The sequence below is a fragment of the Peromyscus eremicus genome, chromosome 20 (assembly GCF_949786415.1).
Source record: "Peromyscus eremicus chromosome 20, PerEre_H2_v1, whole genome shotgun sequence".
Classification (NCBI taxonomy): domain Eukaryota; kingdom Metazoa; phylum Chordata; class Mammalia; order Rodentia; family Cricetidae; genus Peromyscus; species Peromyscus eremicus.
In genome coordinates, this window is record NC_081436.1 from 60,948,872 (window position 1) to 60,966,064 (window position 17,193).

The 17,193-nt window shown below is 40.3% G+C and overlaps 1 protein-coding gene across 1 annotated transcript in view; it reads left to right on the forward strand.

The window, feature by feature from the left end:
- Azin1 (antizyme inhibitor 1) overlaps positions 1-16,310 on the forward strand; it is a 31,105-nt gene extending 14,795 nt beyond the window's left edge. Inside the window, exons 3-12 of the mRNA XM_059246843.1 lie at positions 3,624-3,820; positions 4,712-4,885; positions 6,638-6,810; positions 8,057-8,191; positions 10,514-10,595; positions 11,517-11,591; positions 12,268-12,430; positions 13,566-13,681; positions 14,255-14,469; positions 15,626-16,310. Of these exons, the coding sequence (XP_059102826.1) occupies positions 3,719-3,820; positions 4,712-4,885; positions 6,638-6,810; positions 8,057-8,191; positions 10,514-10,595; positions 11,517-11,591; positions 12,268-12,430; positions 13,566-13,681; positions 14,255-14,469; positions 15,626-15,737 (1,347 nt within the window). The 5' untranslated portion in view covers positions 3,624-3,718 and the 3' untranslated portion in view covers positions 15,738-16,310. The remainder of the gene's footprint in view (positions 1-3,623; positions 3,821-4,711; positions 4,886-6,637; positions 6,811-8,056; positions 8,192-10,513; positions 10,596-11,516; positions 11,592-12,267; positions 12,431-13,565; positions 13,682-14,254; positions 14,470-15,625) is intronic.
- Positions 16,311-17,193: the final 883 nt, after the last annotated feature.

A 17,193-nucleotide genomic window follows, 5' to 3' on the forward strand; every position in this document is an offset into this window, starting at 1 on the left:
AAACAAAAAATCAGAACATTTTTATATTTTTATTTATTTTTCATTTTTGTTTTTGGAGACATGGTTTCTCTGTATAGCCTTGGCTGTCGTAGAACTTGCTCTGTAGACCTTGAACCCAGAGATCTGCCTGCCTCTGCCTCCCAAGTGCTGGGATTAAAGGTGTGCATACACACCTCACCCCACCCCCCCTAGAACTCTTCTAATATGGAGTTCTTTGTCCACATGTTCCTGAGACTCTGGTCTGGACTCTCTGGACTCGTAGTTTGTGGGAATCTCAGAAATGAAGATAAATACATGAAAGCTTTTTTATAGTATTGATCATAGTTGTTTTATTGTGGTTCTCAGTGTAAGGAAATCAAATAACATTAGTACCACATTTACATTTGTTTTGTGGTTTTGGGTGTATAGTAATCAGAATTTTTTTTTTTTACTTTATTGAGACAGGGTCTCCCTTGAACTCACAGGATCAGGTTGCCTCTGCCTCCTGAGTGCCAGGATTAAGGGTGTGTACCAACACACCATCTTTCTAACAGTCTTAGGCAGACAGCCCTTGCCTAAACATGTGTGTGTTTGGGAGAGGCTATTAAATAAAGCTGGCTGTTTGACAATCAGGTGATGTAAATTTGATTGGAAGTTCCTTGCCCTTACTCTTTCTAATGTTTACCTTAACGTTCATCTTTTTGATGGAGTAACTTTCATTCTATTGCTCGTAGTGCCTGGTTGATTATATCCCTAAAATTGATGTTCTAACTGGAGTTATACTGCTAAAAACAATGTTCATCCTTAGCCTGAAATGTCCAGTCTCAAGGAAGAGATTTATTCCGGTTCTAGTATAGCGTCATTTTGAGAATGTCTAGGCAGTGATTTCTCTCCACTGCATGTTATACATTTAAACTAAACTCTTTTAATAAAAGAAAATCATCCTTAGTTTTTAGTCTCTATCATAGCAAGAGATTTATTTATTGAACCGAATGTAGTTGTCTTGGAAATGAATGCTTCCAGGTTTAAACTGGATGTTATTTGTGTTTCATGAAATTTCACTAATTCTACAGCTTATTGATATTGTGTTGATTTTGATGTAGTCAAAAAAGCGGACACTGTTTAAGAGCCATTGAATGGAGTCTATGTTTAGATATAGATATCTAAAACGGGGCGATGGGGTGGGGGAGTGGCAGAAGGAACCAAGCACCTGAGAAAGGCTGTCTATGTCTGTGTGTTTTGTCTCGGGTTTTAATGTCTGTTGTATGAAGGACTAAAACAGATCTCAAATGCTCACCAAATGGTTATATTATGCAAGGCATGATGCTTTTAAATTTGTAACAAAAGACAAAGGAAATTCTATCCATTGCATGAAAATCTTCACTTCAGCTTCATTCAGAGCCATAGGCACTTCAAACCCATGAACCTTCCGCTGCCGATCTGTCATAGCTAGGCCAGTCTCTTAGGAGTTGGTGAGGGTTGTTGAATAGGTCATTAGCTGAGTTCTCCGTATTCTTGGGTAAGCAGATTTCTTAAACACTATCTATCATTAGTTAATTGTGGTTAGTGATGCCTTGGACAGTGGTCTTCAGACCACTTCCTGTTGAATTCTTATCTGGATATGGTTGTCAGTGCCAGCAGGAAGCAGGCCATCGCCCTTACATCAGCAAAGTGGAGTGGAGAGTCTGGACAGCAGGCACTTAGACTCCTCCTGTGCACAGGGCTGTGTGGATGGATGGGAGTGCAGCTGGGAGAAGGTGGGCAGGGAGCCGGAGCAGTGGGAAGGAAGGAAGGAAGGAAGCAAGGCAGTTTTGGGGAGGCAGCTGCTCTGTGTCCATTAGTAGTCTACCAAGTTGATGCTGTCGTTTCCTGAGGTAACCCAAGGACCGTGAAATTCAGCAAGGAAGTGCCAGCTATTATGTCAGGGTATGCAGCCCCAGAGAAGTATTGTCCTGAACCTAGAGGAAGAGTGAAGGTTTATTTGATTGATTGAGTCAGAAGAGGATTTGTCCTGAAGACCCTTTAAAAATTGGGGCCAGCTAGACTATAAATAAAACAAAGTTCATTTACAGTACCTGGCCTATATCAGTTGCCTGTTTTGTTTTATGAAAATAAAAAGGATCTTGGCTATGTATCTCGGGCTACCTAGCTCATACCTGGCCTCAGACTAGCAGGAATGCTCCCTGCCTCAGGTTCCCAAGAGCTGATAGTATAGGTGTGTACCACCACGCAGCCATCTATGACTTAGTTTTGCGTTTTGGACAGTTCAGTTTTAGAGAGCACTTACTTGTGCATGCATGCATGTGCACGCATACACACACAGTTGTGTGTGTTATCTGTTTTATTTAGACAAGGGTCTCCTAGGCTGGCTTCACTCCTTATGTGGTTGAGGAAGAACTTGAACTTAGGATCCTGCTGCTGTCACCTCTCAAATGCTGGGGCATGTTACAACTACTGTTTGAGAAGTTACTAAATGACATCACTCGAAGCCAGCGGGGTTGGTGCCTATTCAAATCATTTCACCAAGTCACAACCTTGTAAGTGACCTACATTGCTGTAAGAGTACCATTTTACCTACCCTGTGTGAGTGAGTGAGTGAGTGTGTGTGTGTGTGTGTGTGTTTTACAAGTTTGTGTGAAGCAGAGTCTCATTTTGTACAGTTTTGGATACCCTAAAACACGGTAATCTTTCTTGCCTTGGCTTTCCAAGTGCCCCAGTGCTGGGATTACTAGCATGAGCTACCAAGCCCAACTGTCTAGAATTTTATTAGAATACAAGTATCTGTACTTATTTTTTTTGTTTGTTTGTTTATTTGAGACAGGGTCAGCTTTGGCTGTATTGGAACTCAGTATGGCTACAAGTATCTACACTTAGTTTACAGTGTTAAGTCATATGACATGTACAGGATTGCCTTTTTAGTAAGTTATATTGAACTTGTTTTAATTTTTTATCTACATTTAATTATGTGGTAATGTGGGAGATAGGGATTTATTTAAGTGGCTAAGGCTATCCTTGAACTCTTGATCCCTCCTGTCTCCACCTCACAAGTGCTGGGATTATATGCCTGTATACCTGGCCTTTTTGTGCGTGTAGACATGTGTGACTATGTAGATCAGATATCAACACTGGGTATCTTAGGCACTGCCCCTTTCTCTTTCTCTCTCTCTTTCTCTCTCTCCCCCTCCCCCTCCCTCCCCCCCTTCCCCCCCCCCCTCCTCTCTCTCTCTAGCTTTAGAGCCTGTCCTGGAACTCACTCTGTAGACAAGGCTGACCTCGAACTCACAAGCTCACCCATTAGCTAGAGTAAGGCGTGCGGCACCGCCGCCTGGCTCCATTTTACTCTGAGATAAGCTTTCTTACTAAGCTCACCCATTAGCTAGAGTGACTGGCTCCCCAGATTTAGGATTGCTTGCATCTAATCACACCTGACAGTTCAATGTGGGTGCTGGAGATAGGAATTCAGGTCCTAGTGCTTACATAGAGGGAACATTACTGACTAAGCCATCTCCCCAACTTCATTGAATTTACTTGTGAAACAGTGTTAAAAGTCCAGTGTTTCTGGAAGTGTTTAATGACACACTCAATGCATCATGTTTTACTTATTGAAATAAATGCAGACTTTGATCTAACTTCTATTTTGACAGTTTGTTGCATATTCTAAGGACCCAGACATAGGCTTGGTGGCCCGTCTCTTGTTTTTCCTGGTTTATGACTTTCGGCTTTGTGGAATACGGCTGAGATGAAAGGATTTATTGACGATGCAAACTACTCCGTTGGCCTGTTGGATGAAGGAACAAACCTTGGAAATGTTATTGATAACTATGTTTATGAACATACCCTGGTAAGTGTGCAGACATTTCCAGACTTGAAAGCAGATGTTGGTTATGTTTCTCAGGCATTGATCTAATAAAATGACTTGGTCCAGTTAACATTTGCAGCTTTATTTTCAAATGCTGCTCTTACCTTGATAGAATTTGATCACTTGTTCTGGTTTACTGTCTACTCTCCGAGGAAACTGCCCCAGAACCCTATGTATTAATACTTTAGTCATTTGTTTTCATTTTGTTGTGTGATTGTTTCCATTTATTTATGTGAATAGTATAGCAAAGTTTTTGTTTCTTTGTGAAAGATAGATTTCTTGTGTTCTCCAAGTTTGTTGAAGAGTTCTAACTTACTCTAGTTTTCAGTAAAAGTACTGGCTGGGCGGGGTGGGGGTGGGGGTGGGGGGGTGCACGCCTTTAATCCCTGCACTCAGGAGGCAGAGCCAGGCGATCTCTTGAGTTAGTTCAAGGACAGCCTGGTCTACAGAGCGAGTTCCAGGACAGCCAGGGCTGTTAACATAGAGAAACTCGGTCTTGAAAAACCAAGAGACCAAAAAAAAGTGCCCTTACAAATATGACCAAGTCTCCTACCAAAATTCACTTTTTTCTCTACCCTGTCATCAGGTGCTTGAGGGGAAGTGGCACTGGATAAGGCTAGAAACTCCTGAAAACAAAAGCTGTTGACACCGTATTGTTAGAAAACTCTTAGTTCAATCCTGATGACTGTTAGTTCCTTGCTTTTCTCAGGTCAGATAGAAATACGACTTCCATCCATTCTATTTATAGTCATGGAGTATTTAGTGGAAATTCCACCCTTGACTACTTAATTAAGCGCATGTGTATTTCCCATGTATCTTTTCAGTGTTTTTTTTTTTTTTTTAACTCTTTCTCTTTTTCATTATCATTAACAGACAGGAAAAAATGCTTTCTTTGTGGGGGACCTTGGGAAGATCGTGAAGAAGCACAGCCAGTGGCAGAGCCTGGTGGCTCAGATAAAGCCCTTTTACACAGTGAAGTGCAACTCCACCCCGGCTGTGCTCGAGATCCTGGCGGCTCTCGGAACTGGGTTTGCTTGTTCCAGCAAAGTAAGTATTTCTCTTCCACTAACAGCAGGATTTAAAATACTAACTCCTCGCCACACTCACCAGTAGAACAAATGCAAAAAGTTTGTGTGGGTTTTTAAATAACTATTTAAATGTAATCCAGTGTCTTAGGGTTTCTATTGCTGTGAAGAGACACCATGACCACGGCAACTCTTATAAGGAACATATTTAGTTGTGGTGGCAGCTTATAGCTTCAGAGGTTCCATCCATTATCACCATGGTGGCACATGACATGACATCGTGCAGGCAGACATGGTGCTGCCTATATCTTGATCAGAAGGCAACAGGAAGCAGATTGTCTGACTGGGCATGGCTCGAGCGTATATGAGACCTCAAAGCTTGCCTATACAGCGACACACTTCCTTCAACAAGGCCACACCTCCCAATAGTGCTACTCCCTTTGGGGGCCATTTTCTTTCAAACCACCATATCCACCATGGACATTAGACAATAGTCATTTTTCAGGTGTATTGATTGATGAAAGAGATGTTACACTGTGATCACTTTGGAAAAACTTCCTTCTTAATCAAGAAATTTTTAAAAAAGATTTTTTTTTTTTTAACCTGTATGTATCTATGTGTCACATTGCTTGCCTTGGTATCCACAGAGGCCAGAGAGGGTGTTAGATCCCCCTAGAACTAGAGCTGTGGAAGATGTAAGCTTCCATGTAAATAGTGAATGCTGGGAATCAAACCTAGGCTTTCTGCAAGTGTATCAGTGTTCTTTATATCTGGCTGTGATGTTTGAGTCCTTTAATCCCAGCATTTTTTATAGAGATGCATTTTCAAGGCTAATCTGAGTGGCACAGTGAGTTTGAGCCAACCTGGGGTGTGTGGAACCCTGTCTCAAAACAAAATGTCTTCGTTCTTAGATTGTCTTCTTCTCTTTTCTTTCTTGGTACTTTTCTTTTGAAACAGGATCTGTAGTTCAAGCTCGTCTTAAAATTCCCTATGTAGCTGAAGATGGCTTTGAATTTCTGCTCCTCTGCCTCTACCTCCCAGGTGCTAGGGACAGGTATGGGCCACCACACCCAATTTATGTGGTTCTGTGGATCAGATCCAGGGCTTCAAACATGTTAATTAAGCAAACACTTAGTAGCAACTGAACTACATCCCTAGTCCTGTTCTGACTATAGTAAATGTTCGTAACTGTGAGATTGCTCTTGTTAAAAAGCTTTTTGTGGGGCTGGGGATGACGGTTAATAGTACATACTGCTTTTGCAGAAGAGACCTGAATTTGATTCCTAATACCTATACCCAGCACCCCACAACTACCTTTTCCCGGGGGATCCAGTGTATCTGTCTTCTGTGGCCACTTCTACTCTCCATGAGCACACCTACACTTTAAATAATTTTGTTTTTAAATTTAAATTTGCATGTGGGAGTTTGCAAGTCCCATGGTGCACCTGTGGAGCCAGGACGACTCATGGGGGATTTGTTCTTTTGTTCTACCATGTGGGTTCAGGGGATTGAACTTGGGTAATCAAACTTGGGTGACATGTGCTAAGCTATCTCACTGATCCTGCCTGTTTTTTTTAAACACAGGGTAGGGAAGCATTACCAAAATGAGAATTCTGTGGCATTATATTGGTTTAACCAAAAATAACTAATATATGGAACTGTCTAGAATGTAAGTGGTTCTGGTTTTAGTCCTCAGCATTTGCAGGGAAGAGGATAAGGTACTCAAAAGCAATTAAAAATTTACTGTTAAATGACAGTGTTAAATCTTTTACAGAATGAAATGGCCCTAGTCCAAGAATTGGGTGTGTCTCCAGAAAACATCATTTACACAAGTCCTTGTAAGCAAGTGTCTCAGATAAAGTATGCAGCGAAAGTTGGAATAAATATCATGACATGTGACAATGAAATTGAATTAAAGAAAATTGCAAGGAATCACCCAAATGCCAAGTAAGTACATAACCCAACTTGAAAATACTGTTGCTAATTAGTATTAGAGTTTGTCCCCCTGGAGAAAGGGGGAGCTTTAATGGCAGAGCCAGTGATATATATTGTAGAATAACCTTATTTAGAATTTATGAAAAATGCTAACAGCATTTTCTTTTCTGCCTACTTTTGATCCTTTTTATGGACGAGATACAATGAAGTGTTCTGAGATATGTCTTATTAGCTCATGGAAGAAAATTTGGTATGATCATCAAATTAAGGTCATAGCATGTGCTCCTAAAAGCTTATATTCTCAGTCTTCGAGTCTTAACCCCTTTGGAGGGTGTCACACAGCCCTTCCACAGATGTCACCTAAGACGATTGGAAGACACAGATATTTGCATATGATTAATAACAGTAGCAAAGTTATAGTTAAGAAGCAATGAAATTAATTTTATAGTTGGGGGTCACTATAACATGAGGAAGGCTGAGATCCACTGGTCTAACTTGGTGACTTTAACCTTTGGAGAAAAGTTATAGAGAAACAATTGTTTTCTGAAAAAAGATATGCCCTGTGATCTCCAGAAGACAAGCTTTGGCTTAGTGGGCATTATTTGATAATTGAGTCTAACTATAAGGAGTTTTAAACAGCATTTGTAGCTTTTAGCAGCTGATCATTTTTAACTCCTGATACTGTTTAGTCAGTATAAATCATCTTATCTTAGTTAGTAGTTTAAAAAGAAATCACTAGATATGAGTCAGGGATGGTGTTGATATGCATGCAATGACCAAAACGTTTAGTTTTTCCCATTAGAAACTTAGGATTTGAGAGATTTGGTAAAGATTACCTAGCTAGAACAATCTGGGAACTTTAGTAATTTAAAAAAAACCCTACTATTTTTATTGAAAGACATTGATGGCATTGCTGTTCAATTTAGTCTTTTTGGTGGATTCATGGACTGATGGACTTCATTTGGAAGTAATGTCATCTTTTATTACAGAGCCCAACTGACAATCTTGCTGCTACAACAGAGTTTTAACTTTGCTGCATTTTCCAAAATCCCATCCGTGCAAGCGTCATGCCTTAGGCCCTAATTGCTAGTTTTTTCTCTATACAGGATTGTTTTTCATTAGGTTCACTTGATTCATCCATCGCTGGATTTGCGAACACTGGCAACATAATCAACATACTTCCTACAATCTTCAGGCTTCACATGTGCTGATGATGATGTAAACCAACTCTGCCCCAATCATCTTCCCCTTCTCTTAGGGTCTTACTACATATTGCAACAGAGGATAATATTGGAGGTGAAGATGGTAACATGAAGTTCGGCACTACACTGAAGAACTGTAGGCATCTTTTGGAATGTGCCAAGGAACTTGATGTCCAAATAATTGGGGTGAAGTGAGTATTTATAATATCTTTTTTAGTACAGAAAAGAATAAAGATGTCTTTTTTTTTTTTTTTTTTTTTGCTTTTTTAGACAGGGTCTTTCTATGTCGTCTTGGAGCTAGCTAGCTAATGCAGCTATGTAGACTGGGCTGTCCTCAAACTCGGCAAGCTCTGCCTGTCTCTGCCCCATGAGTGCTGGGATTAAAGGTGTGCACCACACTGCCCGGCTAAACATGTCTTTTCTATACTGTTCAGTGAGGTTATCTATCTCCTTCCTCCTAGTAAAGCGACACACTAGCACAGGGTGATGAAACATGTTGGCTTGGGTTTTGCTATGTGAGGCATTGGACTCAAGTCTTTGCTTTATCACTGCACCACATCCCATCTCTACACCATCTTCTTACTGATTTTCTTTCAGTGTTTTGAAGTAGTCTTACAATGTAACCCTGTTTGGACTGAGCCTGAGATTCTGCTTTAATTTCCCAAATGCTGGAACTGTTGATGAATGTACCACCAGCTAAATCACCTTTTAATTTAAATGGGAGGAATTTGCTCCCAATTCTAATACTTGTTAAAATGGCATTCAGCTTATAAGTTGTAGGTTTCATTTTGTTTCTATTTCTAATGATTTTTTTTTTTCTCTCAATCCTTCATTGGCACTGCAATAAGTCAGACTTTGAAGCTAGGTGTGGTGGTGCCTACAATCCCAGCATCTACAAATACAAAAGACCTTGTCTCTAAAAACCAAAAATATGGGCTTCATCTTTTTGTTGTTGTTTTTTGTTTAATATGAGGAGACCAAGATTCAAGTAGGTAATTTGTTTAGGACAGAGTCTCACTCTCTAGCCCAGCTAGTCTAAAACTAAATCAGGTGATTCAGTATTCAAATGAAGGAGCTTAATGTCATTCGATCGATGGTGCTTGTTACTTTCCATATACATAAAGCAAGCCATGCTTTGATCCATGGCTCCCAAATAACTACACAGAGACTTATTAATTATAAATGCTCAGCCAGTCGCTTAGGCTTGTTACTACCCAACTCTTATATCTTAAATTAACCCATATTTCTTATCTATCTCTGTACCTCCTAGTGATCTGCCCCTTCTTCATCCCAGTGTTCTCTCAGTCTGGTTCTTCCACCTAACCTCTTCCTGCCTAGCTCTTGGCCAGTTAGTTCTTTATTAGACCAATGAGAGCATCTTTACAGTACACTGTAAGGTGAATTGATAAACAATCTTATTAATAAAAACCCAGAGCCGGATATTAGGGTGAAAAACAGATTAGAGGAATAGGACAAGCCACAGACAACCTCACCTCACCAATACCTCAGTTTCCAAAGAGACCTACTTCCTGTATACCCACGCCTATATGCCTTTCTGTTCTGCCATCTCATTTCCTCTCTCTGCCCAGCTACATCACTTCCTCTTCCTGCCCAGCTCTGTCACTTCCTGTCTGTCTGTCCAGCCCTCCAGACCTTTATGGTTAGTGCTGGGATTAAAGGTATGTACCACCACACCTAGGTCTGTTCTCAGTGTGGCCTTGAACTCACAGAGATCCACATGGATTTCTGCCTCCCAAGTGATAGGATTAATGGCGTGTGCTACCATTGCCTGACCTCTGTTTATTATGGTGGCTGGCTTTTTCCTCTGATCCTCAGATTAAACTTTATTAGGGTACACAATATATTGAGAACACAATACATCACCAAAGTACACAACAGGATTATTCCATAGCAAAGTATGGTTGTTCTGTGTTAGCTTTCTGTGCTATGATAAGCAGCTGGGGAGGAAAGGTTTATTTGCCTTACTGGTCAATCAGGGAAAGCCAAGGTAGGAACTTAAGACGGGAGCCTGGATGCAGGAACTGAAGCAGAGACCACAGAGGAATGCTTTCTGGCTCACTCTGCTTGGCTTGCTCAGACTGTCTATCCATATAAGTGGCATTATTCATAGTGGGCTTAGAATGTGCCCCTGTGCCCCACAGACAATGTACATACGTGTGCCAATCTGATGGAGGCGATTCCTCACTTGAGTTTCCCCTTTCCTAGGTAACTAGTTTGTGTCAAGTTAAAGCAAACAAACAAGCAAAAACAAAACTAGTCAGCACAGTCACTGATGCCTGACTTACTCAAATATACTTTGGCTTATAACCTTATAGTATCGTCCAAAAATTGCATCATTGTATTGGGTAGATTCTAGTCTTGCATCAAATGTTTGATAAAGTTAAAATGCACTCAATAGTGTCATTATACTGAGTCATAGATAATTGAAAGGAATTACAGAAAGTGCTACAAAGCCACGCTGCTTTAAATTATTACTACTTTATTTCTTTCAGATTTCATGTTTCAAGTGCTTGCAAAGAATATCAAGTATATGTGCATGCTCTATCTGATGCTCGGTGTGTGTTTGACATGGCTGTAAGTTCTCCAATTATTCTTTTACTTTAAACTAGGGTGTTATTTCAGAATCATTTTCAACTAGTATGAATTAGTTACTGTTTAAAGTTAGTACAACACACAATTTTTAAAAATTTTTAGGCTTTATGTATGTGTTTTGCTTGTGTGTGTGTGTATGCACCATGCTTATGCATGGTGCCCATGGAGATGAGAAAGTGTTGTTGGAGCCCCTGGAACTAATTAATGTTAAGGATGCTTTAAGCTGGGAACTGAACCCAGGTCCTCCATAAGAACAGCAGATGCTTTCTCTTAACCATTGAGCCTTTTCTCCAGTCCTGCATACTTTTTATTATTATTATTGTTGTTGTTGTTATTGAGACAGGGTTTCTCTGTGTAATCCAGGCTGGCCTCATATCTGCCTGCCTGTGCCTCTGGGATTAAATGCATGTACCACCACACTTGGCTTCCTGATTTTATTACTAGAAAGCTTGAGGGTGACACACAATAATGTTGTATTTTAAGTGGACAAGAGATTGAAGTAGAAGTTTAATGAATGTCTTAAGAGAGAAAACAAGCAAGGGTGAGGAGGCAAAAAAATGTATGTAACATTTACTCTGTTCCTGTTAGTAAGAACCAAAGAAGCTGAGTTTGGTAGCAGAAATCTGCTAGTAACTTGTACTCAGGAGGTCGAGGCAAGAGGATCAGTTTGAGGCCGGTCTACATAAAGTTAGGGTTAGGGTTAGCTTGTCTGAAAAACAAAACTGTTTTGAAAAGTTAAGAAAACAGAAGTAATTGGTATCACTGAAGTTCAGAAATATTTACTACCTACCTAGGAAGAAGGGTTTTTTGTTTACTAATTTTATATTTGTATGCTGGGATTAATTTTATGTTTGTATGCATTACAGTTTTGAAGCATGAAGGTTTTTTTGTTTTTTTCTCTAGGGAGAATTTGGCTTTACAATGAACATGTTAGACATCGGTGGAGGCTTCACAGGAACTGAAATTCAGTTGGAAGAGGTAAGTTTTTTCAGGGGTGGCCAAATTGGGATAATCTTCTTTCTTTGCTACATAATTGGTAGGTACATAGACCAGAATTTTTATGCTAACACAAACTAAAGCCTGTTCTAACACTTGTCTTACAATTTATAAGAAAACAAACAGGAAATTAGACCTAACTTAAATTACTTTAACATTTCAAATAATATGAGCCCTATCATATCACAGAGTAGGCACTCCCTTTACTTATTGATTTATTTGATGTGCTAAGCATCAAATTCAGTCTCACACAAGCTCCGCAAGTGTTCTACCACTGAGCTACCCCCATAGCCCACAAGACATATTGTTTGAGTTGTGTTTTATGTATTAGATGTCACGTGAACTCCCAACTTCATGGCTGTAATAGCAAGATGCACATCACTCCTGCCTTCATTCTGAATTGAAATTTTACTCCCCTGCCACCAATCAGACACAGTATTAGAATTGATGTGGCTTTTTTTAATTATTGCTATTGTGATTATTACTAAAAAAGCTGATGTAAAAGCTTGCCTAATCGAAGACAGCTGCTAAGTAGCTGGGTTTGTTGTTCTGTAATTGGAATTGCTTGGTTGTCTTTGGTAACTTTAGTTAATAGCTATTCAACCTAGACTTCCATGATCCAGTATTGAAACTTCAATCTGTAATTTAAAACCCACAGGTTAATCATGTTATCAGTCCTCTGTTGGATATTTACTTCCCTGAAGGATCTGGCATTCAGATAATTTCAGAACCTGGAAGCTACTATGTATCTTCTGCGTTTACACTTGCAGTTAATATTATTGCTAAGAAAGTTGTTGAAAATAATAAATTTTCCTCTGGAGGTAAGTTACAAAGTTTATATCTCATGTTTCAGATACAACTTTGACCATGTGATTCTTACCCTAAACGCCAGTGGTTTGTTGTGGTTTCCGTTGCCGCCGTCATGTCTCCGATGGGGAATCTGGGTGTTCTTTAAACCCGCCCTCACGTCAAACCAACAGAACTGCCCTGAGGCATTGTAGAAATACAGTTTACATTCATAAGACCTGTTTTATTTTGTTTTTTTTCCACTAGGGAAAAATTGACTTCCTGACTACTATTCTTTACTGTTTTTCCTTTGTCTTTGTTAGATTTCAGGGTTTGTTTTATTTGTTTGTTTTTTCGAGATAAGGGTTTCTTTGTGTAGCTTTTGGAGCCTGTCCTGGAACTCACTTTGTAGACCAGGCTGGCCTAGAACTCAGAGATTCGCCTGCCTCTGCCTCCTGAGTGCTGGGATTAAAGGCGTGCACCACCACTGCCTGGCTCTTTTGTATTTTTTCCTGATATTTTTGAAGGGTAGGTTTGTTTGGTTTGGTTGGGTTCACTCCAGGGTTTTGGAGTATTCTCTGTGTATAACTTGAAGAAGAAGCACATGATAATGGTCTGTTCTAATATTGGTGGTGTCAGGTTTGGACTTGATGGATGGGTACTTGACTAGTTTTTGTTTGAATGGTTTTTGTTTGTTAAGATTTTTACCCGCCTGTGTGTGTATGTGTGATTTGTGTGTGTGTTTGCTAAAGTGAGTATAGGTGCCTAAGATGCCGGAGGTGTGGGATCCCCTGGAGCTGGAGTGATAGCCAGTTGTGGCTGCTTTTCAAGGGTACTAGAAGTTGACCTTGGGGTCCTGGAAAACCAAGCAGCAGCATATGCTCTCCAGCCCTCTGGGTTTGGAAACCAGGACTTACTCTCTGGAAGCACAGGCTGACCAGGAAGTCTGTGTAGCTGAGTATTCTCTGTGGGGGATGCCGGGATTGCTGACACGGACCACGACAGTGGGCCTCCTGCACTCGGGGTTAGTGAGTAGGATGCTGTGTGGTGAGTGAGGTGTGCTCAACAGTGGGCCTCGTGCACTCGGGGTTAGTGAGTAGGGTGCTGTGTGGTGAGTGAGGTGTGCTCGTGTGTCATTGTTCTCATCTCCTCTTCACTGTTTGATTTCAGTAGAAAAACACGGGAGTGATGAGCCAGCCTTCGTGTACTACATGAACGATGGTGTTTACGGTTCTTTTGCGAGTAAACTCTCTGAGGACTTGAATACCGTTCCAGAGGTTCACAAGGCAAGTTTGTTCATTTGTTTTTCCAAAACATCTTTGATAGTGCCAAAAAACCAAAAATGAGCTTGCTAAGATGGCTTAGTGGGTAAAGGTGCTAAGCCATGGGACCCACGTGGCCTGATGGGTGCAGGTTGTCCTCTGTCCTTCAGCCTTACACTCACTCCTGAGCACACACGCACACACACACACGCACACACGCACACACGCACACACACACACACACACACACACGCACACGCACACACCATACATGAAGGAATAAATTCTAATTTTTTTAAACAAGTTTTTAATGCAGTGCATCAGTACAGCTCAGGCCATTTGCCTACATAGATTCAGTCACCAGGAATCCCGCCTCCTTAAACCTCACCTGTTTACCATGTTTGGAGTGTTTTTGTAGGACTCACATTCTGTTCTCTTCAGTTTATTTCCTTGTTGTGAAGTTCATAGTAACAATTGAGACGTATACCTGACCCTCAATCTCCCATAGATGTATGAGATCTGAGAAACTGAAATTGCTTTTTATTCACCTGCAGATTCAGTACCTGAAAGAATTTGATAAATTTTCCTTTTCTACAGAAATACAAGGAAGATGAGCCTCTGTTTACAAGCAGCCTTTGGGGTCCATCCTGTGATGAGCTTGATCAAATTGTAGAAAGCTGCCTTCTTCCTGAGCTGAATGTGGGAGATTGGCTTATCTTTGATAACATGGGAGCAGATTCTTTCCACGAACCATCTGCTTTTAATGATTTTCAGAGGCCAGCTATTTATTACATGATGTCATTCAGTGATTGGTAAGGTGATTTTATTTTATTTAAAAGCAGATAGGATATTGGAAGTGACATTTTAGATTTACTAATACCTTATGTAACAAACAGATGCAAAACTTGAAGTAATACAAAAAAGAATCATTTGAAAAGAACATTTCATGTAAATTTCACACTGTTACAGATAAAAGTGATAGTTTCCTTTTTCTTGTTTTTGTTTTCTTTGAGACAGGGTCTCTTACATAATCCTGGCTGTCCTAGAACTCAGTATTTATTTACACAAGGCTGGCCTTGAATTCAGAGATACAGCTGCCTCTGTCAGGTTTAAAGATCATCTGGAATTAAAGGCATGTGCCATTGTGCCCATTGATAGTTCCTTCTTAATGTGTATTCAGCCTTTGCATTAAAAGTAGATGAATCTTGGGGCTAGGGAGATGACTGCCACAGGGGCTTGAAGAACTGAGTTGGGAAATGGAGGGGTGAGAAAGAGGCAGAAATGCGTAGATTGTGGAGCTGGCTGGACAGCCACTCAGCCAATTGTTGAGTTTTAGGCTCAGTATAAGAGACCTCGTCTCAAAAAAAAAAAAAAAAAAGAAAAAAAAAAAGAAAGAAAATGAGGTAGAGAGCAATCGAGGAAGGAGACACCAGAGTATAATTGCTGGCCTGCACACACAAACATAAACTCCACCTCCTACTCCCTGGTATATACTTTGCCCCTGCTCCTGTCTGTAGGTGCATTTTTTTTTAACAATTTATTATTTATTTATTATATATACAGTATTCTGCCTGCATGTGTCCCTGCAGGCCAGAAGAGGGCACCAGATCTCATTACAGGTGGTTGTGAGCCACCATGTAGTTGCTGGGAATTGAACTCAGGACCTCTGGGAGAGCAGTCGGTGCTCTTAACCACTGAGCCATCTCTCCAGCCCCCTGTGTGTACTCTTAACCAATGTTCTCTTAACCTTACTCCTCCAGACACCCAAAAAACCCCCCTCCTAACAGGGGTTTCAGAGATTAAACTTAATTATCAGGTTTACATGGCAAGCACTTTACCAGCCATCTCCTTGTCCCAAAAACAGATAATCTTTTAGGGGGACTGTGGAAGACTAGTTGTTACCTGTTTCCGTTGTGTGGTTTTGTAATATTTAAATCCCAACTTCTGCCTTTTTCTTCTTAAATACAGGTATGAGATGCAAGATGCTGGAATTACTTCAGACGCAATGATGAAAAACTTCTTCTTTGCACCCTCTTGCATTCAGCTGAGCCAAGAAGACAGCTTTTCCACTGAAGCTTAAACAGGCATTAACGCTTCTTTAGATCTGAAGTCGCAGGTTAAGCTTGTCTGGTCTACATTCCAGTGTGGGGGAAAAAATTCAATCAATCTTTTACTCTGTTAATTATCTTGGAAACAAATTCATAGTAATAGCTATTTGGGGACCAGACAAAATCAGCTTTCATCTATAATTCATTGGGGATAATGGGGGATTTAGATAATGTATCAGATTTAAACATACCAGTTTGACCCACCCCTTAAGCGTTTAAAATAAAATATGCAACACAATGGATGACTTAGTGGAGATGGAAGCCCATTGATTGGGTTCCCCATCCAATCGTTTACATACAAGTACACAGTTTTTATAATAAGGGTTCCTGTTAAAAGTCTTGTAAAGTTGATGTCTTTCACCCAGGTATATCACATGTGAGTGGAAGACCAGTGTGACTTCATTAGATACGTTTAGTGTATTTAGAATGTATAAATTTGTGCTTTGAACTGTAGTTTAATAAATGTAAAATTGCATCATAGTATTTGTTGTATTTGACCTAATGTAACCCTTGTATGATTGCAATAAAACTTTGTGTAGATTTCACTGTTTTTTCAGGCTAAAACTTTGGGAAAGGGGCTAGCTAGCAAAGGGAGTTTTGAAGTAGTTGTGTGTATGGTCTGTTTTGAGGGTTAGTTTTCTTTATAGCCCATTTAAGTTTGGTTTGGCTCAATACACTTTTAGTTATTTAATTAGTAATTTAAGTAAAAGTGTTTGGTAAATCATTGTGAAGTTGAGATTTATTATGGAGAGTTGATGTGCAGTAAGCATGATGTTTAACAATTTTAACACCAAAAATGTTAATCCTGCATAAAGCAATTGTAATAATGGTAGGTGTTTCTGTATAGATAGGATGCATAGAGTACTTTAGTAAACCTTTGAGTCACAAATCTTTTGGCCGATAGAGAAGATTTTATTAAACACTGAAAACTTGGTGGGGAGGGGAATGAGACTGCAGAGGACTGCAGAACCCCCGACCTTAAAGAAGGGCTATGTCTATTTCCAGAGTCCCGAGGCCCCTTCACACATTGACATGCAGAGGCCTTTGGGGTGGTGAAGCACACTTTTTTCAGTTGCTCACTTGTAATGGCATCCAATCAGAGGGGTTTCCTTACTGCTTTGAACCTGGTCCTTTAGTTTCCTGTTATTTCCCTTTTGTTCAGCTTAATAGTTCTTTCCGTACTAAAGCTTGGTGGTGAGGAGGGAGTCAGCGTCACTAACCTGACACTCTGGCCAGGAATTTGCTTTGTTCACTGCTAGTGTGTTAATCCTAGGTCTCAGAATCACCGTAGGAATGAGACAACTTACAGGGGTCATTTTTCCTCACTCTATGTTCACAAGTGGAATTTCTGTCCCCAAGAGGAAATGTGACTTCACTTTGGTGCCAATGGACAGAACATTCTGCCTGTGCTGCATAGGAGTAGTTTGG